This window comes from Glycine soja, chromosome 14 (genome assembly GCF_004193775.1).
Source record: "Glycine soja cultivar W05 chromosome 14, ASM419377v2, whole genome shotgun sequence".
In the NCBI taxonomy this organism is placed as follows: domain Eukaryota; kingdom Viridiplantae; phylum Streptophyta; class Magnoliopsida; order Fabales; family Fabaceae; genus Glycine; species Glycine soja.
The window spans coordinates 2,054,495-2,080,638 of record NC_041015.1 but is presented as its reverse complement, the minus strand read 5'-3'; the positions used below and the strand labels follow the sequence as shown (position 1 = coordinate 2,080,638).

Sequence of the window (26,144 nt, the reverse complement as noted above, 5' to 3'; positions counted from 1 at the left end):
ATTACCGAAATATACTTCCATTACATATGCGATTAAAAAAAAAAAACAACTTACCCCAAAGCTCGAGTGAGATGCGATGACTGAAGAGGAAAGTGATAGGGAGTGGGGGAAGGGAGAAGAAGGACAAGTGCGACGGAATCGTGCAAGAGCAAAAGAGTTTGAGAAGGAGAGGAATGAGGTGTTAGAAAGTAGGGGAAAGAAGTTTAAGAGTTTAGGTTATGGAGGGGTTAAAGAGGGTAAAATAGGAGAGCATATAAAAAGTCACAAGTAATTTTATGTATTTCAATAAAAAAAATATTTTTAATTATTTAACCAATGTCTTAAAAACACTCCTTAGAATTTGTAAAAAAAAAGAAAGAATTGAGAATAACAATCCCTATAAGTATATGTGTTTCTTAGATAATCATGCTCCAAACATTCCCTTCCTCTCTTAACCATCATTAATGGAATGTGCTGATCGTCAACCAAACATGGGACAACTTAAATCATCCTTTGAATGTATCATTTCAAAGCAATGGCCCTTTTCTTTGGTTTTTGAGGTAGTTCATTTGTTTAACCCTTGGCCTTTATGATAAAAGACATTTTTTTTTGATAAATTATGTTAAAAGGCATTTCTATCTCTATACAGGAAGAAGAATGAAATGAGACGTGAGCTTACTTCGGATATATCATAATAACGCGGTGAATGTAAAATAACTTTTGATAATAAATTCTAGTTCATGGAAGTTTACAATATGCCACAACTAAAATGTACCATACCATACATTTTGTCGTTTTTGAAATGCAACAATGTAACCACTCTGAGTCTGGACCGAAGCAGAAAAGCAAAGCAGAACATGCCCCTTAATTTGAGGCTCAATGAATGCAAGCAGAACAGATTTTGTCTGAAAGGGCACCGTCACAGCCTATGATTGTGCAATGCCTCAGTAACCTTAGCTCAAGGTCCAACCTTCTACGATGCTCTGCCCTATAATATTAAAATATCAAATAACGATTCACAACTTAGAAAATTGCCCCAAAGCTAATCTAATTAATTTTGACAGATGATCAGATACTTAAATTTGATTATTGACAATCTTCAGGTCAAGAAGATCGAATCAGTTTTACTACAAGTGTTTTCTTAAAGGCAAATGTTAAAGTATTCTACTATCAACATTGATTAAGAAATTTTAAATAAAATATTTTTATTAAAAGGTAAAAAATTATATTATTTATGATTTTTTTTATACTTTTTTATTATTTATATAATATATATTTTTTATTTTAATTCTTTAATCAATACTCTAAAGTAAAGTTCTGGTCAACAAAATCCCTTCTTAAAATATCATCTCAGTATTTAGAAATTTGACGCGGCTTGAGGAGCATCAGTGATTATAACGCATACATCAATATCCCTTGAAATTATTGTTGATATCAATAAACCACATTAGTACCTTGCTGCCAAATGGCACTAAAGGACTATTGAATTTGTCTGTGGTCACTAAAGATTTCAGAACTGAAGTCTTGGCCAAATATGTTGAATGACTATGTAATATGGGTATAAAATTATTAATTAATCATAAATTATTATTAATGTAATTTTTTAAAAAATTAATAAATTATTATATGTAATAATTTGTAACTGGATAACAGAATAAGATTATTTTAGAATTTTGCCAATCAATCCATTTAGTCAAAAGTATAAGCTAATAAGTGATAACCACCAATGTAACCATATTGACATAAAATGCATGCTAGATTGGATTCATCATCATTCACCAGTAAGCATTATAAAATTTCAGGCAAATATTCTTGTTTAGAGAAGGTACTTTCATTACTAATATGTAGGTAATTGATTCACAGTTGGACTCGTACTTCTGTTCAACACTGACAATTGAGGCTGCTTCGCATCAAGTTTTTATTTGCATAACAGCTTATCATTCTCCTTGCAATGTCCAAATAATTTGAAAAACTACTAATTAACGTCATATTTTGCAGCTAAGGTAATCAAAACAATTTTCTGATACTTAAATCGAAGCAATTTTAATCCTTGTTTTACCGACAGTTTGAAAGGGAGTTGTAAAATTTTGTTTGAGAAAGCACAACAGCTCTAAAGCATTGTTATTTCCATATCCTACTTTTTTTTTTTGTTTCAAACTTAACTAGACAAAATGCAATAAAAAGATTCTGATGCCAACTAGACTATTCTCTTTAGTGGGTTACACAAAGTCTTAAATTAAGGAAAATGTATAATGTGTATCCCAAACGTCTCCAAGTCAAATCGTGAAATATTTCCATTAGGTTTATATGTTATTATAGTGACACTTAATAGAACCCATTAATATCATATCATAATTAAGCTATATACCATTTAGGTATACAGTTTAATTAAATGCTCATTCAAGAAGTTGTACAAAGAAAATAAGTCATTTTCATGAGCTGAGTTAAGTTTCATATTAGCCCTTTCAAATATTTGATTAATCAGTTATTTATCATTTATTATTGGCCAAAGAAAAAATAATCCTTGTTTGAGGTTTACTCACCTTGAATTATCTATCACCACCCCTCATAATCTCAAAGAGTCCGCAGCAACTCTTCCAAGAGGTGTTTTCCCTTTGAGCCACAGGAACAATGTTCTGTCACAACAAAAAGAGTATGATCACTACATGCATACATAAATGCATATAAAATTGCAAAGACAAACCTTATAACCAACACTTGCTTGGCACAAACTGAAATGTCTATATGAAACTATCATAAAGTGTGAATCACCCACCGGATTTTCAGTGCTTTCAGCATCAGGAACACTTGGTGATGGTTGAAAAGACTGCTTGGCACTTTCATAGGATGACTCTTCTTGACCACCTGATGGTTCCTCAATCTCATCCAATGTTGGCTCAAAATCCAATGATTTCTCAATTATGGTTGGAGCAACCTGGTCATTCTCATCTGATTTTAGAACGCTTGTCTCCACAGTTTCCTCTGAAGCCACATCAGTTAGAGGCAAAGAAGAATCACCATAGACTTCATTTGCTTCCTCACTCTCTCTAAGCAACTTATCTGTCACAACTGAAGACAAAACATTCTTCTCCTCTCCACCAAACATCATGTGCTTAAAAAATGTTTCAACCACAACTTCAGTTTCTCTTTGTCCCTCATTTCCTGAAACAGAAAGGAGCTCATTATTGCTCTCTGAAGAAGGCAAATCCGTTTCCTTCACCTCATCATTAACCACAGCTAGATCAGATAGAAAATCTTTCCCTTCCTCTTCCTTCAATTCCAACTCTACTACATCTGATTCCATTGTATTCTCAACTTGACCATCTTTCATAGCATCAGGCTCAAAAGTCTCACAAACTGATTCAGAAACATCTTGTGTCACTTCAACTTTGCCTGAGTCAACCAGCTCCTTATTCTCCTCATTTGGTGGTGCCTCTTCATCAGTGATGGCAATATCGCCATTTTGGGAATCATCAACTTCAACAACCACCTCCTTATCTTCTCTCAAAATTTGTGTTTCTACTTTGTGGCTGTCTTGTAATGCTCCATTGAGAGATCCTTCCATTTTCTTGATGTGGTTTGGTGAAACAGCTGTCCCTGCAGGTAAAAAGAATGACCCTATATTATTCTCTTCAACCACCACAAAATAACAAACATAATAGCCTTGGCAAGTAGGTGCCAAACTGCCAATGAACCTTTTTCTTTCTTAAGAGATATAAGACCAATGTAGCCTAAACGAGTTTTGTGTTAATTGTTATTGAATGAAAAACAAGAAAATTAACAAAAATAAGATTAAGGAAAGTAACAATAAGAAACATAGAATACCCAACAAGGATGTACAAAGAACAGATGGACAAAAAAAAAAAGAGAGGACAAAGCGTAGGTGGTGAAGGTAGATAGAGAGTGTAGTAAAGAGTGATTACCTTGAAGTTGATCAGAGTGGGAAGAATGGTGGTTGAGAATGGTCACAGTTTTGTATTTCTTGGCTTGTTTTGCTTTCCTTCTTGAAGCTGGAGGCATGGACGCTGACTGGTTGTTCCAGAGAATGGTGGATGAAGATTGATGTTGTATGTGACTTCCTTTTCTTTCTTTTTCTGCTTCTTCTGTTTACTTATATCAGGAATAAGTGCTTTTAAATTGAATTGAAACGCTCATGGAGGGAACTCAAGTGATGATGAAACGTTATGGCCACAATCATTATCACTGCCTAATAAAGGAAGTGCTTCAACAGTTCCATCTCAACTTGAAGTATATTCTGAGTGTGCGTGTAAAGATGTGCAATTTTCATCTAAAGTAAAATTCCTTCAACTTGTTTTAATTTTAATTTTTAAGAGAGTATTAGTACCTTTGTGTACCAATAAAAAATAATTTTTTATATTTTAAAATCACATCACAAGTTAATTACCATTTAATTTCAATGGTGTTTTAAATTTTATAACTACACATTTTTTTTCTTCAGAATTTTAAAATATTAAACATGAAAAATGTGCAAGTGTAAATGAAATGAGCAACAAAGTAATTCAAGGCCCGTTTAGCAATTACAAAATATCAAGATACTAAACAATAAGTCATATTATCAATTCCATATTACAAGTACAAATTAATGTCTATTATTTATTGGTCTATTCAAGGTATCAAAATCCTTTAATATATATAAACACCATAAAATTTTCCTTAATTTTTGTTGTTGTGATTTTCCAAAAATTTATTAGATGATTTAATTTGTTGTCTTCGGAGTGAAACGTTGCAAATAAAAAATGCATTGAAAATACGTGTGAGAGGTTTTAAAATCAACAAAAAACTGTAATTTATAAAGGGTTTTTTTAAGCAACAAGGATAAAAACAATCTTATTAAAATGTACTAATCATATAAAAATTTTGTACTTGTAAAGAAAATATAAAATTTGTATATTATCTGCAGTCATGAAATGTCATGTATAAAAAAACTCTTGGCCAAATGACTAATAATAAGTATTTTCTTACTGTCATGATATGAAAAATATATAGATTTTGTGAATAATTAATCCTGATGAGAAAATTTGATTAATCTTTTAAGATATTTTCCTCTAACCACAAGACTAATAAGTGTATGATCTAAATGTGCACACTCTATAACTACAAACAACGCTCATTTTAATAGTTTTTAAATTCTATTTATCTCCTTATCCTGTTAGATATACATTTACTTCTTTATCTTTTAAGCTGTCAAATTTGGACAATCGTTCAACCTAACATAAGAAGTCGAAAAGTCTAAGACAGGGATAGAACGACCATGCGAAATTGGTGGTCTTTATGGGCCGATGGTTAGCACCTTCTCTGGGTGCTTTGCATCCCATTTTGAAAAATATTTCATAAACATCCATAATACTATCTTACACTTAGACAGAGAATTAAAAAAGAGAAAAAATTATAAATATGATAGAATTTATAACATGAAGAAAGAAATAGAAAAAAAATGAAAGATATTGATGGAATATTTAGATTATGTATGTATATCATTACTCTATCTATTTAAAGATATTCAAAGCTAATCTTCTAATATTTTTTTAGTTGAGGTGAACAAATATAAAGATCTTCTAACTCTATCGAAATTGATTTTTTTTAAGTGGGTATTACCTCTTATATGCACTCAAAACGATCATTGACATGGATAATCAAGGTTAATTGCATAAACCATATTAAAAATGTATGTAGCTTTTTGACGGTAGATGTCAACGGTTGATTGAGAAAAACTACATATTTCTGGATTTAATAGAAAAATGAAATATTTTCACAAAGTATCAAGGGTTACAACTTTCAAAGACATCTTCAAATTAAAATGGTTAAGCCAAGAAGTTTAAATTCATCATATAATTAATAAAACTATTGAACATTTATGCTTTTCTAAAATAATAAAAAATATTCTTCATTGTACATTATAATCATGCATGCATGGTTTGCCCATGAACATGATGATCAAGCAACCTTCAATGGGAAGTCACAAGTGTTTGTTTATTCTTGCGGCAATCGTGTGGAAAACCATGAGCAAAACGTATGAAATCCCGGCAATAATCGTAAACAACCCATCTTGAATGGATCTCTTTGAGATGCTTCCTGATTTGAGCATCAAGACCTTTGTTTCTTCCACCATTAAAACCCATGCAAGATGAGGCCCCTGGTCCAGCAATGCACGCATTCGCATTGAAATTTCTAAAACCTGATATGAATGGAGCTTTAGACCAATCAATCTTAACCTTCCCCCCTCTTGTTGCCCAAAAGTCTCCATTCCATAAAGTTGCATAAATCTTCATTGGTTGACTTGTGGGGAATGGAACACGGATGCTCTCCCTGTTGTGCATCACTCTGATGGGTGTGTTATCCACCAAGATTCTACAAACACACACAAAAGAAAAACATACATATTTATACTATATTGTACCCATAAGTAGAATTATACAAATTTATTTTGTTCCTTACATTATTGAATAAATTGTAATTTCACAAGCAATCTAAAAGGTTTTTAAACTCTTATTCAAGTATAAACATTATATATTTATATAGGATAAATTTATTAACTTTTATAATAATTATCAAATAATATTAACAATAATTTCTTATTGACCCTCTGATAGAATAATTTTTTTTTACATATACAACATTAATCTTCAGAAAAATTATTCAATTAATTTTTACATGATATATGTATATTAAGTATTATAAATTAAATAACTTAAATACATGTTACATACAAAGATTGTCACCATAAACAGGTATGCCTAATAATTTTTTGCACCTTGAAATTTAGTCTATGACTAGGCCATATTAATGAACTGGATGTCTATGTATAAAAAAGCTTTACAACGACGAGTGCATATAAATTAAATTCTTAATTTTATACATTAATTTATTTTGTTACTTACATTATGCGCTGAGTGTTCCAATCAATGGAATAGGTGTGGAAGTCCTGTGTAGGATCAAACCAAAGATAGAACTGCATCTCACGACCACCAGTACCATTGGCATAATAATTGGTTGAGAGAATGTATGGATCACCGGATAAGTTGCCCAAGAACTCCAAATCAATCTCATCATGGTTTGGCCCTTGAGAGCTTAGCTGCATATATATATATATATATATGAAAAAGTAATATGCATGAATATTATGTAGTATATGTGTATGTTATAATGTGTTTACGTGTGTGTGCGCATATGTGTGCATGCATGGATGGGAGAGAACAAGCAAGTGAATGATGGGTTAACTTGGAACAAGATAGTCATACATAAAATGTAGTGACAGTGCCTGCAGAATTTCCAGGTATAAGTTTGATTTGCATGTCAAATCGTCCAAACAAGTACTCGTTCTTGGTTGCTATGCCCGAGCCAGAAGATTTGTCCATTGCAAGGGACATGCTTGAGCCTCCATCTTGTATGTTAGCTCGACTATCTCCAAAGAGAATGTTAAAATCAGTGTTGAAATTCCCACCCAAAGCAATTGTTGTTGAGGCTAAGCAGCTGAGAGAAAGCATGAATAAAACATATGAAGAAGCCATGTTAATTTGATTATCTGAAAAAATATGAATCCGACTAAGGTATTTAAAGTGATGCTGCATTCACGGATTGAGATGATAACAGTAAAATGCAGTGGATTCATATCAATTTAGCTGTCAAAGGTGGTTGTGGTAACTGTCTCAAGCGCAATATTGCTGTCACAATTACAGGTCAAAATCTTGAAGAACCGAAGAAAATGTTTTTTAATCACAAAATTAAAGTTCTAATCGGAGGAGAATTGGTTTTGATGCATAGATATGCGTTGACAAAATTTTAAGTTGAACACAAGTCAAAAGCCCAAAATAAGTTAACACTTAAAAATGTAGTCTATATGGCCTGGACCTTGAAGAGCAAAAGAAAAAAAAAATCAATGGCAAAAGGTCTGATTGGAGGAAGTTGGTTTTGATGGCAATTTTTCTTTTTGGGCTTTACATGGCTGTGTCTTGCACAATTAGGCAAATCAAAGCCCAAAAATAGTTAATATTAAAAAGGGTGTTGCTAGGTGCAGCCAGCATTATTGCTGGTGCACCCAGCACTTAATATGAAAAGACAAAAATACCCTTGTATATTTTCAAAAAAAATTTTGTGCACCCAACTCATTCAGGTTGATCCGCATAGGTTTTAGTTGATCCGCAGTTGATATAGATGATCCGCAAGTTGATTTTTAAGATTTACAGATCAAGTTAATTCGTAAGACTTTTACGGATCAAGTTGATCTGCAAGTTAATTTTTAAGACTTACGGATCAACTTGATCCGTAAAGGGAGAAAGAAGACAGGGATAATTTTGCCATTTTAAAAAAATGCTGGGTGCATCAATAATAATACTAAGTGCATCTAACAACACTCTATTAAAAATTGTAGTATGGGCTGGACCTTCATTACACCCTTCTTTTTTGTTTAGGAGACATGCAACGGCATAGATTAAAATTAAACTATAAGTTGTAATATTAAAAGTTTAAATCTTAAAAATATCATTATAAAAAGACTTTTATTTTATTTCCCATTAGATGGGGATGAGAGATAATCATATTTAAGTCAAATAGGATCTAAAGATAAAAAAAAATCTTCTAAATATTTAACATAATTACATAATCAAGACCTGAATCTCATATATCTGATTAAAACTGAAAAGAATTTTAAGTCAGATAATCCACATGTTTGATGATAAAAAATAATAATTAATTAAACACTAGGAAAATGATTAAAAGAAATAAATAATACTAGTTAACTAGTATCAAAATTGCGGTAAAGTATTGAGTATGGTACACGAAAACAAAACTACGTGAGTTCGTGGTGCTGGCGGCTGAGTGTACGCTAAATTTAGCGCCCCTTGGATCGATGACTTGAAGGTAGGAAAATCAATTTTGTAAGCTATTTATTTTATTTTATTTTATTTTATCTGTATTACTTTTTTTACTTTAAAGAAAAAAACTCTGCATAAGAGTTCCTGCATGTGCAGCATGATGGTCACACACACTCACACCAAAGGCTCATCTTGGTATAGAAGTTGAACCAAATTCTAGAAATTGGAGTAATAGAATGTAAATAATGGACGGTGCAAATATATATCACGATCAAGTAGTTATTGTGCAGTGCTAGCTGTCAAATAGCTAGTGATGGTGGTGGTGAGCTAGGTGCCCCCAGTGGGTGGCAATTCAGACAGACCATCTTAACTTCTTCACGTTCACAACAGACCACTCTGCCATATATCAGTATTCAGTGCCGTGCAATGCATATAGTCAAAACTGTATCAGAAAACTCGTGTAGCTAAGTCTTCCTCCCCAGACCCACATCTACATCTACTGCTAGCACAACTAGTAATATCAGTTGCTACATTTCCGATCCATTTACATCTGGATATTATTATTTGATTTTGACCGTGGATCTCATCCAGCAAAAAAAGCTACGTGTCTTCTAAATTTGATGTTTGAAGGGTTGTATTCCCACAGTCCGAAGTCATGGAATTAATCCTTGAGACGTAGAGATCACCGAAATAAATTTTGTTTCTCTCAACAAAATCTTTCTCTAATGTCAAAATAGGATGCAATATAATAATTCTTACAGGCATACTCAATAAATAGTCATAATTCCTTTGGTCACGTGTAGTAAAGTTTATTTGGATTTTTTGAGGTGTTAACCGGATTTAAGACTTCTTAATAGTGAGTATATATGTTCTCAATCTCGAGCTTGACCATGTTGTGGATCATCAAATGTATGTGTCTTTCAAGCTTAACTTCAAGGGATTGTGGAGTGTTCGATCGGGAATCATATAGCTTAATAAGCATTTGTGCTTTTAAGACGTTTGAGGGATTCTCAATTGTCCAATTGAAGAAGGATGGACATCTAATCCTTGGACCCAATATAATGGTCAAGAGTCAAGACAAAATACACCCAATAAATTGGCATGACTTTTTTTTTATCAGATGAGATCATGCATAGTAGAGCTCATTTGAATTTCTTGAGTTATAAATCGGATTTACGACTCATCATAAGTGTGTTATCATCAAGCTGTGTTAACAACATTTATATCAGAATCTTAAACTTTCCAAAGAAATGAGTACAAACACATTTTATTTTTTATCTAAAGATAGGAAACTAAATAAAAATAGGGTCAATTGTTTAAACTTTTTTTTTACATAAATTCTTTATACTTTTAATTTATATAAAATTTCTCCCATTATAAAATAGTTTTTTTCATTATTTATGTTATTCCGATATAAAAAATTCAATTACAAATTTAATAATGTTTACTTTTAATAGTACTACCTTATAAGTATTTATTGTAATTATGTGTATACAATAAAAGGGGTATGTATAAAACAGTAAAAAGAGGGGAGGGAGTTGATTTAAATTCCAGAGATTTAACATTAAAAATTTGACAACATATTTTAATCTAAAACTTTAAATCTTAAATTTATAAGTCTTTTTCTCAGTTATACAATGTTCAATTATTCGATATGAGATCTCACCTCACACTTATAGTTATAATGGGATTAAAATTTGTTCTGTTGTCATGGATGAATTGTGGGCCATTAAAATTGGTTTGCAGATGCTTGGAGTCGTGGTTTCCAACAGTTTGAAGTAGAATCAGACTAGCAAGTAGCCATTATATTGCTCACTACTGGATGTCCTACTTACCATCCATGCTTTAGTTTAAGTCAAGAGATAGTGAAGTTCCTAGAGCTTGGAGGTAGCATTTCGTAACATCATGCCTTAAGAGAAGGAAATCTAGTGGCTGATTGTTTAGCTAAGCTTGGTTTGTTGTTAGATAAGCAGCTACGATTTTTTGAGATTGTTTCTCAATTTTTATCAACTGTAGTTTTGACAGATGTATCCTCTATCACGTTTTCTCAGGATTTTTAATGAATTAATTGTTCTTAGGGGTCTCTCCTTCCATTCACCAAAAAAAGGGAGAGAATTTGTGTAGGTTTTAATTACATAGAAAAAATGTACAAAAAATGCAAAATAGAAAGGAAGTTCGAGTAATTTGCTTACAAAAATAATATAATATTTTTATATGTAAAATTAAAATATAAAAGTATTTTCTTAAACCAAAGAATTCATTAAAAAGGTTTAATTTTAAGCATTTTTGCATTCGGTTCTCAGTGATTAGGTGATCACGAATGATATGCCTGTTATGTTTGTTCTAATCATACTTTGATCTCCAGTGCATCCGTTTTCTCTTCTCAGTGGTGTTTTGATATTTAATACTTGATGATGGTGACATGTGAGGAAGCAGGAGACTTCATTTCTAAATTGTAAACGTGTTATCTTTTGAAATACACCACTATATATGTTCATGTTTGGTATGCATTCATACTATATGTGAAAGACCACGTGAGTTTGTCTTTTATAAATAGCGTCCTAGCTTGTAACGTATAACTTAGTATATCATATAGCAATGATTAATGAATGAACGTGCCCACTTCATTAATTTCCATCTTCATCCTTGTTTAATTAAACATCAGACGGTTCTAAAAGATTAAGAATTTGATAAATTAAAAGAAGCATAACCAATCACGTCTTTCATCAGTTACTACGTACTTTTCGCAATTATTTTATGTCAGCCATTTACTTTGGAAATGTTGAAATGTACGCAACACCAATATCTTTTCTGGAGTTGTGATCTTCAATGGATTTGTTTCCTAAACATTCTTTTTAACTAGTATATTCCAAAGATGTTGTTCATGTGCATCTTTTATAATATGTTCTGAATTTTCTTCCAAATCTAGTCGAAAACTGGATCCATACCCAAGTAAATAGCATGTGCAAACGCCTCAATTCAAGGACAGCATACGATAGGAAACAAAATAATATTAATTATTGTCTTATTGGTAATGTCAATGTGTTCCAAGGTTACAATATTTTTATATGGTAAAACAAATTCATTTTGAGGTTGTATGATCATGTATACTTGGGAGAAATTCTAATGGGCATTCCAAGGGAAGGGAAAGGCAAAGGATCCATTGCGACTGGCTCATCTGGGTGGAGTAAGAACCACTCATATTGGGTCACAACATAGTGCACAAATATGAGGATATTAACTTAGCTAGTTGGTACCCTGCACACACTCTTGGCCTTCCTCCAAAGGGAACAAATGCATATTGGGGTATTCCCTCCTCAAACCTATTTGGGTTGAAACTCATAGGATCCTTAAAATACTCTTCATTGTAATGTGTCCCGTATGTTGTCCATAGCACCTGAGAAGAGCCACAAGAAACCCCGTGTTATATGATTTAATTCCAAATTGACAAATTATGAGATATGCATGCATAGATTTAAGAAGGAAACAAGAAAGTAGTATTCACCTTCCATCCTCTAGGTATAATGAATCCTTCATATTCAATATCAGTAATAGCCTTCCTGAAAGAACCAAAGATTGGAGGGAACAATCTCATGCTTCCTCTAGCAACTTGCCAGGTATAATTCATCTTCTTTATGTCCTCCATTGTGAGATTCTCACCCCATCTTTTGTTGCTCATTATAGCAACATGTTCTGCATAAAGTAAGTACATTTAATTATCAACTCTAAATACTTTTGGATAATTTAAAGAGAAAATAATCTATACACTTACCTTATGAAAAGTTTTTACAATATCATATATGGTAAATTATTTTGTTACTTTTATAATAATTATCATAAAAGTCGTATCTATTATGATTTTTTATTGATTAATAATGTAATTTTTCTTACACTAACAGTGCAGTGCATAGAAATTAAAATCTAATTTAAGTATGATGATAGAGTTAGATTACCTTGAAGAAGTTTTCCAAATCAATCAGGATGCTTAGCCAACATCTTGAATGTCATAGCAACAGCAAAAGTAGTATCATGAGCTGCAAAAACTAGTAGTACCACATTGTCTATGACCTCTTTTTCTCCCCTTGGATCATCCCGTATACCAATTTGGACAGCAGCATTCCATCTGGTTCTCTTCCCATGCTTCCTTCCATTTCCCTTCTCTTCTCTCTCACCACTTTGACCAACATCTTTTCTATCTCCACCCTGGCCTTCTTTGCTCTCCAAAATTTAGAACCTGGAAACATGACTGCTGGAGAAAACACTCCCTCCAACATTCTTTCAAAGGTATCTAGCAAACCTGGCTCCACTTTGATTCCTAATAAACACTCAAACACTACGCTAAAACTGAGGACTTTTGTTGAACGGTAAAGACTAATCTTTTGTTGGCCCTTCCAGTTTGTAGTTAAGTGAAACTGAACAGAAATGCACAGTTTTAGAACTAGCAGCTCAAGTCCAGCATAACCAAGGCTTGTGCCAATAACACCACGGAGGAATCGGTGCCTTTCCCCATCTTTCTCCATGATAGAGTCCCTTCCCATGAGCTCAACTGAGGAAGAAGGCCAAGAGCTTTTCACCAACTTGAACTCATTAGATAACAAGAATTTATTGGCCTCAGCTCCATTCACAACCACAGTTGGAGACCCCATGATCCTTGTTCTGAAAATCTTCCCATGCTTCAGAATGCGAGGATGAACAAACTCTTCAAACAATTGGTTTCTCCTTTGAGCATTGAAGAATTCCATGGTCTCCCCTTTCAATGGAAACCCCATTTCCCCTGGGGGGAGCTTTCTTTTGTCTTTGTAGCATTGCTTGTGTCTCAAGAAATTGAAAGAGACTAGCAAAGTAGTAGGGGAAACAAACCCCATAAATTAAAATAGATAATATCCCCAAATATTGGTGAACTTGTAAGGATCAAGGACTTAGAAAAATTTAAGCTCATATCTATAAATTGTTTTAAGATTCAAATGTTGGTTTAGCACATTTTTATAGGAACCTGTGGTTTGTGGAAGAAGATAAATGAAGTCAAACCCAAATGAATTTTACGATTGTTATAATGTTGATCATCCTTGAAGTCAATTCCTTCCTAATAAATTTCTAATTTGTGACAAACAAAAAAAGAAGAAAAAATAGTACTATAGCACCACAGCTTGTGAAAAGAATACTGTAGGATTCCTTTCTGTAATAGATTCATTGTCCCAAAAGAATGACACGTAATCATCATTACATACCTGAGAAATTCATGATGGAAAATAAAAAAATTTCTCTTCATGGTCAACGCTAGAAGCTTTTTAGTTACCCAAGAATCCCTAAAAATCTGGTGAAGTCTCGTTGTTTTATGTGACTTTGGATCCTGTTTCAGTCATCATGATTGCTCATTATTGCAGCAATGTAAATACTGATTGTTGTCTGATGGTGCAGAATCACCGTCTCTGAATCTCAACTTTAAAACATCTTCTTAAAGTAATTAGAAAAGGTAGGCTGATAAGTTTGAGATAATGTTGTTTGTAACCGCCTAAGCACAGTGGTTGAACATTCTAAACAAAGTTTTCGGTGCATGGCGATAAATTAAATCAGCATCATTTCCATGCATCTTAGAAAGCTGGATTTTGTGAATTTATTGCTTGTTGGGGGATGTTTAGCATAGAAGGTTCATCATTTCATATGTCAAAGGAACTCTATAAACAAGCTGTGAATGATTTGTATACAGTTGTTTTTTTACAAGAAATATTATGATTACTTTAATAACAAGATTTGTATTTGCTCAATGTCACCAAATTTTGACTCGTTGTTAGATTATTACTATATCAATCATCGGGCCAAGATTAACAAATTGTTTACACCTTTTGGTTAGGTGTTTAATAAGAGGTTATGGACTGTATAACTGAGATTAATAAATTGCCTGTCTTTCATGTTTAGCATATCAGGGTGTAAAGTGTGTTAGAATAGAGATGAAATCCCACATCAAATAAAAGTAAAAAAATTTATATAAATAAGAAAAAGATCCATAATACTAAATCTTAAGGTTTTGAATTAAAATGAGATGTTAAATTTTCTTATGTTGTTATTCATGACTCAGTCTTCCTTAGAATAGCAACTACGTTCATAAACAAAATTTCAGTCTTTAACAACTCGTCTATTTTGGTAAGTAAATAAAAGAAAATTATTAACAACGCTATGGTCCTTCCAATCTGGTATAATAAGCTCGTCGATTCTATCACAGCCATATGGTAACCACCGAAACATATTGCCAACGGATTGAGATTGTGGACTTCGAAGGAAGCAACAACTTTTATGTCAGGAGGGAAGCTTCCTATAGACATAATTGTTAGCATGTGATAGACTCAGAGAAGTTAGACGGTTGCATTCAATACAGCCAAGACTTAATTATCAAAACTTATGCAGATTAGACGATCGACAGCATTATCTTTTGAACAATAAAAAAAATACGAAAAGAAAATAAATGTAATAAGGTAGTTAATGTGAGCAAAAAAGATAGAGAAAATAGTGTTTACTTCCAATCCTAAGGTGAAATATTCAAGGTAAAATTTGAATTCTTCAATGGTCTTTTACGAATTAAACTCTAGGGTAATTACTTGTAAGACTCTACCAGAGTACTAGTACTATCCAAGACAATGTATGTCATACAAGGTGAAGTAAATTAGAATTTGAGTGTGCATTATAAAAAAAAAAAAAAGAATTTGAGTGTGCATATTTTGTGTTTACACTTATGGCTCTCTTCAAGCTAGGATGATAATTCTCATGCAAGATAATGTGACGAACGCTTAATCCCACAATTCGGGGGTGTTCATTGCTGACAGTTTTATGTCATATGTTTCAGCATTTCACGTTCGTATATATGAGCTCTTGACTCTTGTGCAACATTAGGAAGTGGTGAGGAACATTAAACATTGTTGAGTAGTGATGAATTGGACTTCTATAGTTTTTGGGTCAACATGTCTACTCTAATCAAATAGACCAAGATGGGTCGAGTAACAGTTCGGAACAAATAATGTTATAAAAAATATTCTAAATACAATGTTACAATATATAAATAACATTACTTTTCTGTGCACATGTAAATTTATAATTATAAACATGATTTAATAGTGATTATTCCGTTAATAATTAACATAATGGATACCTATGGCCTTGTTATTTATTAGTCATCTTCCAGCTTCACTTTAGCCCGAGATTTGCCCAACACCTGTAACCAATATTTCAGGAATTATTAATTGTTTAGAAGGGTGGTCCTTCACCAATGTGAAATGAGTTATTTCTGTTAAATTTATGCAAAAACAGAAAACACCTTTCTTCTACATTTTTTCGGACTTGAATCCACTGGTATGCTGGATTTAAATTTAGTTAAATATTTTGCTTATTATGTTTCATAATTAGAATATAAAATAACACTCTTATTTAATTAAAATGTGGATAATGAATTTGAAAATGAGTGTCTACCTATACATAAAGTATAAGAATATTGGATACTAGAATTGCTACCTATATAAAAATGAATTGGAGATGAATAATTTTCTAAAATACAGCTATATGAAAATATCCTATATCACCTAATGAAGTGATTGAATATTTGTGATTAATATGCTAAAGTTAAGGTTAAATCGTTTGGGTAGTACTTGAACTCGATCATTGATGGAAATAATTCTTTTATCAAACTTATTTTTCAATCAAATTTTAAATTAGTCAGGATTTCTTTTCCTTAATGAATCAAAGTGTTAAGTTAAGACAAAAAAAATCACCATACAAATGAAAAGCAAGGTTTATGTGTCATGAATATTTATTTATTTCAAACAGAGAAGGTGCTCCTTGGAAAGTCCAAAATGTATGTTTACCAAGGCAGTAGGCACAAAAAATCTAAATTGAAACTCCAGCAAATGAAAAGGTGTTGAAACCTATGAAACATGAACTCGAACATGGAGACAGACACAAATATAACACGGACACATTAAAATCTATAATTGTTGTAAAAGTATTGAATAGTTAGAAATCATATGCTTTCCTAGAATTATAAGTTGTTATCTCACTTATTTGTATGTACTTCTTTTACTTATTTTTTATGATTTTATTTACCAAATTTATTTTCTCATGATTTGATTTGTATCGTGAATATTTTATAAATTTATAAATGAATGTTCTTATATGGTGGTGCTAGTAAATTCTTTATATTTATATTTTTGAATTATTATTAAAATTATTTTAAATTATGATATATTTAAAAATTAGTTAATATTTGTTTTCAATAAAGTTCAATATTGAAATTTTAATTTTCAAATAAATATTAAAAAAATTTACATAGAAGACATTGAATTACTCTATCCAAATAAATAAATTAAAATACAATTTGAAATGCTTTATTAAAATAAATTATTTGTAAAATGAAGAGAATTCAATTACAAATAATTCAAATGCATGTATTTTAATTTCCTTAAATTACTAGAATTCTCGATCCGCATGGTAAATATCTACTTCATGTAAATCAAAATATTTGTGGTGTGTCCAGATAAATATCTATTGCATGTTGTGTTGGTTTAGAGAAGTATTTGCAGCGTGTTCAGTTGTTTGAAAAAGTATTGGCGGCATCCAACTCCCTATCTGACATGATGTCCATCGAGTGTCCAAAGAGTATCTAACACCTGGACATAACATTCATTTGAAGTGTCCATCCTTCTTAGGTTGCAAAGTGTCTCAATTATATTTTCAAGTTTCACACGTAAATAATTTTTGTCAGAGTATTTCACAATAATTTTTTAGTTTTTTTTTTATTTTTAACTTTACATATAAAATCAAGTTTAAATATAAATGTCATAAAGTAGTAGGACAACGTGTTACTAAACCCTAAGAAACTTGAAAAGAGAAAAATCCAAATCCTTATTTATGTCCTATTGATGAAGAATAATATACAAATCCAAACTTTAACGAATGAACTCAGAAATGTCCCTTCCGAAGCACCTGTCCCAAAACAGTCACAATCCATGAAAAGTTCACAACTCCATTGATGAGAGACTTTCCAGTTCCTACTTCCACAACCATGGATAACAATAGCATTTTACTTCCTTACTAACAAATAGACAACAGCTTTGTCTTTTCTATTTAGTCCATATGCGACAGCTCACAGCCAACTTCCTCCAGTCCTATACACTACAGTCTACACACATTTATTTATTTATATCAACAAATATTTAAGGATATGTGTTTGATAATTTTTTCTATAAACATTTATAGAAAAAAAATAAGTAAAATATATTAATTAAACTTCTCCATAAATTAAAATTAATTTATGCACCTTTATTTTTGAAGTTTTTTTTTTCTCTTTTGAGGGTGAAAAACTAGATGTTATTCGGTAGTAGACAAAATGATTTATGCATGTTTGGATTAAAATTTGAAAATTTAAGTTTAGGTTAAACTTAAGTTTGTAAAAACATCTCAAATATTATTTTTCCACAACTGAGTTTCAAGACAAAATTTTAGTCTCAAATATATTTTTGGAGACTTACTAAATATAATTTTAAATTCATTTTTCTCTTAAACATACTTTTAGACCCTCCACCGGAAATTCAAACACACACACACTTAGTAGACACAAAATGTTCCACTAGGAAGGGAAGTATTTCTCATGCAAATCAAAAGCTAAAGATGCTAATTCATGGGCAACTCTATTGCTAAACAATCTGTTATAATTCCATGAAAGGAGTTGCTATAAATACTTCTAAAAAATTTAGTAAACAGAGTATACGTAAACAAATTTGTAATATAAAAATTCAAAATCGATGCTCGAGTAATAGCAAAATGTGAGGACAGCTTGTAATCTTGCCGGCAAAAAAATGGGGGGAAACACCACTCGTATTATCCACTACTCTCCCAACATTTTTTTTAGTAAACTCACCTACCCTCTGCCATTGTCATTTAGTTCGGAATGACTCACACTTGTAATATTCGACATTAGGGTCCCTTTTCTCTCTCTTTTTTTTTTTTCAACTGCCTTAGTTCAATATATTTTTTCATGCAAAATGATTATTACATAAATATTGAATTTGCATACTAAAAAATGTTTAGATTGAATAGAATGATAATTGTACAACAAAAAATTGAATGCTAATTGTTATTTATTAATTCAAATAAAAATGTGAGTAGTATTTAAAAAATAAACAGAATTTTCAGATAAATATCATATATTTATTGCAATTTATGTGCTAGACTTGGTACAAAACAGTGATAACCGTCAATAATATGTAGCTAACAAACTACTCTAAGGTGAGGATCCATGTAAAGTGAAAAAGTTAAAAATTTCCAACATCCAAATTTGAAATAAATTATCACATTAAATTTAGCCCACTTTAAAAATCAACATTAAATACATCTTTATTTTCTTACTTTATACATATATTTTAAGTCCAAGAATAAGCCATAAAAAGTGGAAGAAAAGAAACTGAGGGAAATTGATAAGTTACACCAAGCTGGTGAGTTTTTTATTCATGTTTTCTTTTCTTCTCTTTTTTTTTTTCTTTATTTTCTTTTTGATTCATACCTTGTGGGTTTTATATTACACTATCAGCTTTTATATATCTACGAATGCATGGGAGTATACATACATAGATATTATACAAATGACTATATATTACGTAGATCCAGCAAATTTTAAGGGTATCATTATAATAAATACTTAGAAATCTTTCATGGGGCATAATATTGAAAAATTATTCCTGGGGCACGTCTCCATTAGCCCCAATAAATGCATCGGCTGCTGGAGATTTCTCTGTCAAGTAGTATTTGATTTGATTTATTGAAGGTTAAATAAATGTATAACTCACTAAGCTTACAGAATATAAACTGGTTTACGCCTGTAATTAATGCCATAATAAGACAAATGCAACACTCAAAGCTAATGAGTAATGTCAGTACAATCCAGCTCAAGCTTATGATCAACAGGAAACAAAGGCCAGAGTTAGCAGAGTGCGTTCAACTAAACTCAAGTCCTGTGTTTTAAAGCTATTTTAGAAAATTCAGGCATTATTGCATGAAGTAGTAGTAAATATGGAGTAAATGCTCCTGCAAAACATCAACTAACCCGCATACTCCTCCACCTGCTAATATTTACTCCACTCTGTGAACCATTTTATATATTCTTCCCAGTCCACTCCCCTCTCCAAACTCAACACCCCCCCCCCCCCCCCCCCCCCTTCTCTTCTTTCTCAGTGTTCTAAGCAGTCAGAAACAATGGAGAGGAAAAGACACAGTCCTATTTCTTTCACTATGTTCACATTGCTACTTGGAGTGCTTGCTCAGAACCTTGTCATCCCTGTAATATCTACCACTGCCATCATTGTGGACCAGAACTTCAACTCTCCAGACCCACATGCAGGAACAGATTTATCAAATTCTCTATGTAATTCTCTTACTCAACTATATAATTTACTTCATTATTTATGCAAAATAGAAGATATCATTTCCTTGCTAGCTACAGTAGGCCATTTACTTTCAAATTTGAAGTATGAAGGATCAAGAGCTCTTAAAGAAACTATCTTGACATTTAACTTTAAAATCTAATAGTATATGTTGCTTTTACTTCTTGAAGGTTCATACTGCTCTCCAGATCATGGCTCTGGGAGTGGTGGGCACGGAAGCTCACCACACCACTCTCAACATGGAACACCCTCTCATCATGGATCTACATCACATGGAGGTGGTGGAAGTCACAATCCAACCCCATCAACTCCCCCAGGTGGTGGAAGCTATGATCCAACTCCATCACCACCCTCAGGTGGTGGTGGAAGTTACAATCCAACCCCATCAACTCCTCCAAGTGGTGGAAGCTATGATCCAACTCCATCACCACCCTCAGGTGGTGGTGGAAGTTACAATCCAACTCCATCAAGTCCTCCAGTTGGTGGAAGCCATGATCCAACTCCTTCACCACCCTCAGGTGGTGGTGGAAGTTACAATCCAACTCCATCAACTCCCCCAGGTGGTGGAAGCTATGATCCAACCCCATCACCACCCACAGATGGTGGAAGTTACAATCCAACCCCATCACCACCCTCAGGCAGCAACTGTGGCACACCACCACATGACCCCTCTACTCCAACACCCTCAGTCCCAACAACACCATCAACCCCAACAACACCATCAACCCCATCAACACCATCACACCCTCCCTCAGGAGGAGGTGGGTACTATAACTCACCACCAACTTATGGAGGTGGTAGCCCCCCAACACCAATCACTGTGAGCCCACCTTCAACCCCAATTGACCCCGGCACCCCCACTATCCCCTCCACACCCCCTTACCTTCCTTCCCCAACTCCCTTCACTGGTACATGCAAGTAAGTTCCTACTTCTTTTCACTACATTGCACTATAAACTATGATATGATATACAGCCACACTGTTAAGTAACCTATGGGACCTTGTCCTCTAAATTGCAGCTACTGGAACACTCACCCAGGAATCATTTGGGGATTGCTAGGCTGGTGGGGAACCTTAGGCCATGCATTTGGTGTCTCTAGTATGCCAGGATTTGGTGCCAGTCTCAGCTTGCCACAAGCACTTTCCAACACTAGAACTGATGGGCTAGGAGCACTCTACAGAGAAGGGACAGCTTCCTTTCTTAACTCCTTGGTGAACAACAGGTTCCCTTATACAACCCAGCAAGTCAGAGACAGATTTATAGCATCTCTTGCCTCAAATAAGGCAGCAGAAGCGCAAGCCAACCTCTTCAAGATGGCCAATGAGGGGCGAATGAAGCCTTGAGCATGATATAGTTAATTTGGTTTGTGTGTCAGTTTATTTAGTTAAGAATATTATGTCCAAGACTTATTCTAAGAGTGTGTTATTTAGGTTTTTATCTTGTGTAATATGGATATCGTTTTACTTTACAAGTTCATGTTAGCCTTTATGGTTTCTTATTTTGTAATAAAGTTTATATATTGTTACTTCAATAGTTCAATTATATCTGCATCCGAAAGTACAAACTTCTTTTCATTATATATGAAAAATGCAAAATTCTTATTAAGATAAACTTCTTTCATCATATAAAAATCACTTCAACTCAGCTAAAATGGAAGGCAAAATCAGAATCTGTGATATAATTCATCAAATAAAAACTGAGGATTGTTATAAGTACAGCACTAAAAGGGTGCATCATCTTCTCATTAATGAAGGTCCACCTATAAGGATGTAGATAATCTGTCAAAAGAAATTGATTACCCATAAAGTGTAATTTAGAAATAGCCCTAGTCTAGAAATGTCGATTGCTCATGCAACATGATTGCATTCAAGAGATAAGAATGATATGGTGAGTCTTGAAAACGAGAACAAGGAACAAACTGTAAAGAATGAAGTTGTCTAGAATTGTTTCCTAGTGAAATTCAAGGGAACGGTTTTGTTGCCAATATATATGCAAACAAAGACAATAGATGGACCAAGATGCTTGCAATGGTGCCCCTATGTGAATTGGGAATGATGAGTTACAGTGGCAGAGGAAGGATTAAAGCGCCATGTGAGCTCCAATTAATGTCTTTTTAATTGCCTCAACGGGAAGTGTACAAGGCTGTGGTATGGTCCAGAACAATTACACCGGCAGGTAAAGACTATAAAAGGAGGGTAGTCTTCCCAGTGTAATGTAAAAAGATTCATTATATCTTTAAAACACAAACACAAACAAAACCCAAAACGCGTCTTCAACTTACCAAATACTTTTGAGCAAGACAATAACTGAGATATTAAAGACCTCTACTACTTTAGTGTACTTCGTAGCTAGAAAGTTATATTGCTTTACTATATATAATATATTTACTTTTTTTACTGGTAAGGAATAAAACAAAGAACATGGATCAAATTCTTTGTGATTTAAAAAGAAAGTATTTTTTTAATTCAAAATATGTTTGAAAAAATTATATTAATTAGATAAGTATTTTGGAGAAAAAAAAAAAGCAAAAGCCTCAAAGAAAAAGTTGGGTTGTGCTTTTCTTTTTCACAAGTAAAAATTAATAAATTCTAGAAAAAAAATCTAAAAGAAAATTATATGATCAAAGCATTTATTTTAGTGGTTTAATTACCCATTTAATTCATATAGTTTTTAAACTTATCTCTTTTAGTCTCTATAGTTAATAAATGGACTTTTTAGTCCTTGAAATTTAATAAGTGAATTTTTTAGTTCATGAAGTTTACATTTTAATTCCCAAAAAGTTTCTGCCGTTAAATTTTTTTTAACTCTGTTAGTTAAAGAATTTTAACTGTAGGAACCTTTTAGGAATTAAAATATAAATTTCAGGGACTAAAAAATTCACTTATTAACTATATGAACTAAAAGGGATAAGTTTAAAAACTATAGGAACTAAATGGGTAATTAGACTTATTTTAGTTTATCTGAATGAACCCAAAACTTTTACTTTATGAATCCCAATGTGTATATAACTTTTAAGCTCCAAAAGCTTTTGAATGCTTAAGATGACAAACAAGAGGAATATGAAGTCATCCATATGTCCAAGGTAGTCAAATTGAGATCCCACCTAGGATTGGAAAAGAGGGGAACATGTATATCGTAAGATCCTAACAAGGATAGTAAGATCTCACATAAAATACAATATACAATGTTTTCACCCCACATCACTTCCATTTTCAGGAGCATTCTTGTGCTTAGAACCTCCACTTGCAGGGACAAAAACAGCACCAGATGATTACAAGAGTTTGGATGTTTATTGGTAGAATGGAAGAAAGCTCCCATAATACTATAGTTTAGATGTTTACTGATAGAAAGGAAGAAAGTTCCCACTTCCCATTCATAATTACAGCAGAAGGGAATGGAATTAAAAGAATTACAAGTTCATTGTTCCCATGGTGCCCTCATATCAAACACATTAAATCTTAGGATGAATGGCAAAAAAGATAATTTCATAAGTTGTTCCATCCACTCCCCCCAACCATCCACTCCCCTGTCAATTTGAAGGGAATAGAGAGGTGTGGAGTGGAAAGGAGTCTCCCTGATTCCATTCCTTTTGTATATCCTTTCTAAACATCCAAAGAATGGCATCTTTTACTATCTCATATAATTTTTCTCCTTTCCACCTCTCACCATCAATACAGGCAAAGGGTAAAAACCCAAGGAAAATTGTATGCATTTAATTAAAATACTGTCATAATTCTTCACCTTGAAAATTGGAAGCCCTCATCTAAAACTTGCTTCAATTTTATTCATTTCAGTTCTTATTTAAAAATCATGTTTGCATTTCTTATTTTGAATTTTATTCAAGTATAGATGTCAACTTGGGTTTAGATCCTAGGGCAAATAAGTCTAGTAGTCAAACTTGCAGGGTCAGACTCATAATTTGATAGCCATATTAAAAAGTGTATTTTGAAACTCAAGTCCACCAGGGTATTTGAATTTCAAAGATTAAACAATTATTCGTGCTTCGAATCTCAAGAAAAACAGTAGAAAGATTACAATTTTAACAAAATCTAAGATAACATTCAGCATACTGCTTGCCAAAGCACACATGGTATTGGTGCAAAGGTTCAGAGGCATACCTTTTACATAGATAACTTCTGACGGTAGCACCTAATTAAGAAATTCCAGCCTTTGAGACTCAATCTCTGATAAAGAAACCACTATAGCAGTTTTTACATGAGTCAATGGATCTCAGATTGAATTTCAGGAAAATTGAGACGAAGGATAGGTCCATCATATACAAGTGGTTTCAATGCAGGTAAGTTTTGATCAGCTCATGTGAGTTTCCAACCATTTAAAAATTTGGTCAGAATGCACACTAGTCATCTCATGGTAAGCAAATGCAAGGTTTAGCTCCTCTTGGATGTGAGGGACCAGATTCTTATCCAGCAGAAGAGCTTTCTTCTCCTCAAAAGCCTTTTTCCATTTGATTTGACGCCCATCTTTCCTCATATAACCATTTTTATCAATAAAGCCCTTTTCCTGAAAGAACTCAAATAAATTTCTGGAAAGAGCCTGATCAAGCCCTGGAATTCTATCAGCTAAAGTACTTGGTGACAATGGAAACTCCAAACATTCAACAACACCAACATCAATCCCTTTATCTTTTAAAACCTCCACATATTCATCTATTTTCTGCTGCCTATAAAGATCTTTGGGCATGTGAACAAAAAGGGTCGGCGGGTAGTCCCCTTTAACATCAATTTGCTCAAACATCCCCTCAGCAATCATGAGCACAGTACTACTAAACTTCATGGCGGTGGCAAGCACAGACACGAAATACCCTCCAGAAGAAGCACCCAAAGCCACAAGAGGAAGCTTCTCAAGCTTCTTTCTACCAATCCACCACTCTATAATGTCTTTAACAACCAACACTTCTTTACCAAATGTCCAACATCTTTGTGCACTTGAAATAGTAATGACAGCAAAACCTTGGGCAAGACCATGGAGTACAAGCAACCGTTCCTCAGGCAAACCAATGCAATCAGGGCATTTAGGGGACTTGTCCCAGAAGTTGATGGCCCTGCCATTGCATCCATGAGCCAGAAAGAGAACACCTTTAGGTGATTCAGGCACTTGCCATATCAAATCAGTTTCATTCCGGAACTCTTTTGTTGGATGCAAATGCACCAAAGAGTCAAAGCTATTCCATTTTTGTTTAGGAAGTTCATAAGCTAAAATGGGATTAGCACCATCACTGTCATAACGAAATACTAAAAGGAAAACCACTAACATTAGAACCAATGTAAAAAACATGAGGAACACAGAAACCCGGCAATTCTGAGCTCCACTCCATGGCTTTGGTTTGTATCCACGCTTCAACATGCTGCAAGAAGGGTTGATAGAAAGGGTAGAAAAGATCAAAATTTTACGAAAAATTTCTTGAGAGAAGAGTGGTAAACCATGAAGGGTAGATAGCGTTAAATCAAATGCATCATTCAAATCAGAAGGAGATTACCTACGGTGTTGAATCTCCAAAATGGGCACTACCTCTGAAGTGTTGAGTTGAATCTCTAGATGCAAAAGGACAACCCATTGTTGTGTTCGGTAAACGATTTGCAGTTTTCCACTTTAGTCGGTTACTGGATTGCTGTCATTTCGGAACTGTTGTTTTCACCTCCTTTTTTTCTAAGTTCATCCCTTACCTTCTTGATAAAATTTTTTTAACATTAACACCTGATCTTTTTCCGAATGATACATAATATCCCACCTTAACGATTTCAAATATTACTGGGAATTTGTGTAATAACAATATATATATATATATATATATATATATATATATATATATATATATATATATATATATATATATATATATATATAACTTTTGACCAACTTATTTCCATTTTGCATACAAAAACTATTGCATAT

At 33.0% G+C, this 26,144-nt stretch overlaps 4 protein-coding genes and 1 pseudogene across 6 annotated transcripts; 1 reads left to right on the top strand and 4 right to left on the bottom strand.

The window, feature by feature from the left end:
• Nucleotides 1–674: 674 nt before the first annotated feature.
• Nucleotides 675–4,114, bottom strand: LOC114384261. Of its 2 annotated transcripts, none has more exons than XM_028343919.1 (4): nt 3,903–4,114; nt 2,756–3,576; nt 2,523–2,615; nt 675–967 (listed from the first exon to the last, which is right to left on the bottom strand). In XM_028343919.1, the coding sequence occupies exons 1-3, from the start codon at nt 3,997–3,999 to the stop codon at nt 2,529–2,531; spliced, it is 1,005 nt and encodes a 334-aa protein (XP_028199720.1). In that variant the 5' UTR covers nt 4,000–4,114; the 3' UTR covers nt 675–967; nt 2,523–2,528. The 2 variants fall into 2 exon arrangements, with proteins under 2 accessions (XP_028199720.1, XP_028199721.1); XM_028343920.1 differs by lacking the exon at nt 3,903–4,114 and adding an exon at nt 3,675–3,792.
• A 1,831-nt stretch (nt 4,115–5,945) lies between these two features.
• On the bottom strand, nt 5,946–7,508 carry LOC114385214 (probable xyloglucan endotransglucosylase/hydrolase protein 16). Its single transcript, XM_028345233.1, has 3 exons — nt 7,239–7,508; nt 6,879–7,072; nt 5,946–6,348 (listed from the first exon to the last, which is right to left on the bottom strand). The coding sequence occupies exons 1-3, from the start codon at nt 7,506–7,508 to the stop codon at nt 5,946–5,948; spliced, it is 867 nt and encodes a 288-aa protein (XP_028201034.1).
• Nucleotides 7,509–11,803: 4,295 nt separating this feature from the next.
• LOC114383180 lies at nt 11,804–13,717 on the bottom strand (annotated as a pseudogene).
• Nucleotides 13,718–19,981: 6,264 nt separating this feature from the next.
• Nucleotides 19,982–21,773, top strand: LOC114383290 (protodermal factor 1-like). The gene is made up of 3 exons (XM_028342931.1): nt 19,982–20,211; nt 20,401–21,148; nt 21,250–21,773. Exons 1-3 carry the CDS (start codon nt 20,043–20,045, stop codon nt 21,572–21,574), a joined length of 1,242 nt encoding a protein of 413 aa, XP_028198732.1. The 5' UTR covers nt 19,982–20,042; the 3' UTR covers nt 21,575–21,773.
• Nucleotides 21,774–24,117: 2,344 nt separating this feature from the next.
• Nucleotides 24,118–25,912, bottom strand: LOC114383370. Of its 2 annotated transcripts, none has more exons than XM_028343033.1 (2): nt 25,733–25,912; nt 24,118–25,596 (listed from the first exon to the last, which is right to left on the bottom strand). In XM_028343033.1, exons 1-2 carry the CDS (start codon nt 25,804–25,806, stop codon nt 24,540–24,542), a joined length of 1,131 nt encoding a protein of 376 aa, XP_028198834.1. In that variant the 5' UTR covers nt 25,807–25,912; the 3' UTR covers nt 24,118–24,539. The 2 variants fall into 2 exon arrangements, with proteins under 2 accessions (XP_028198834.1, XP_028198835.1); XM_028343034.1 differs by having other exon boundaries at nt 25,729–25,898.
• Between the last annotated feature and the right edge of the window lie 232 nt (nt 25,913–26,144).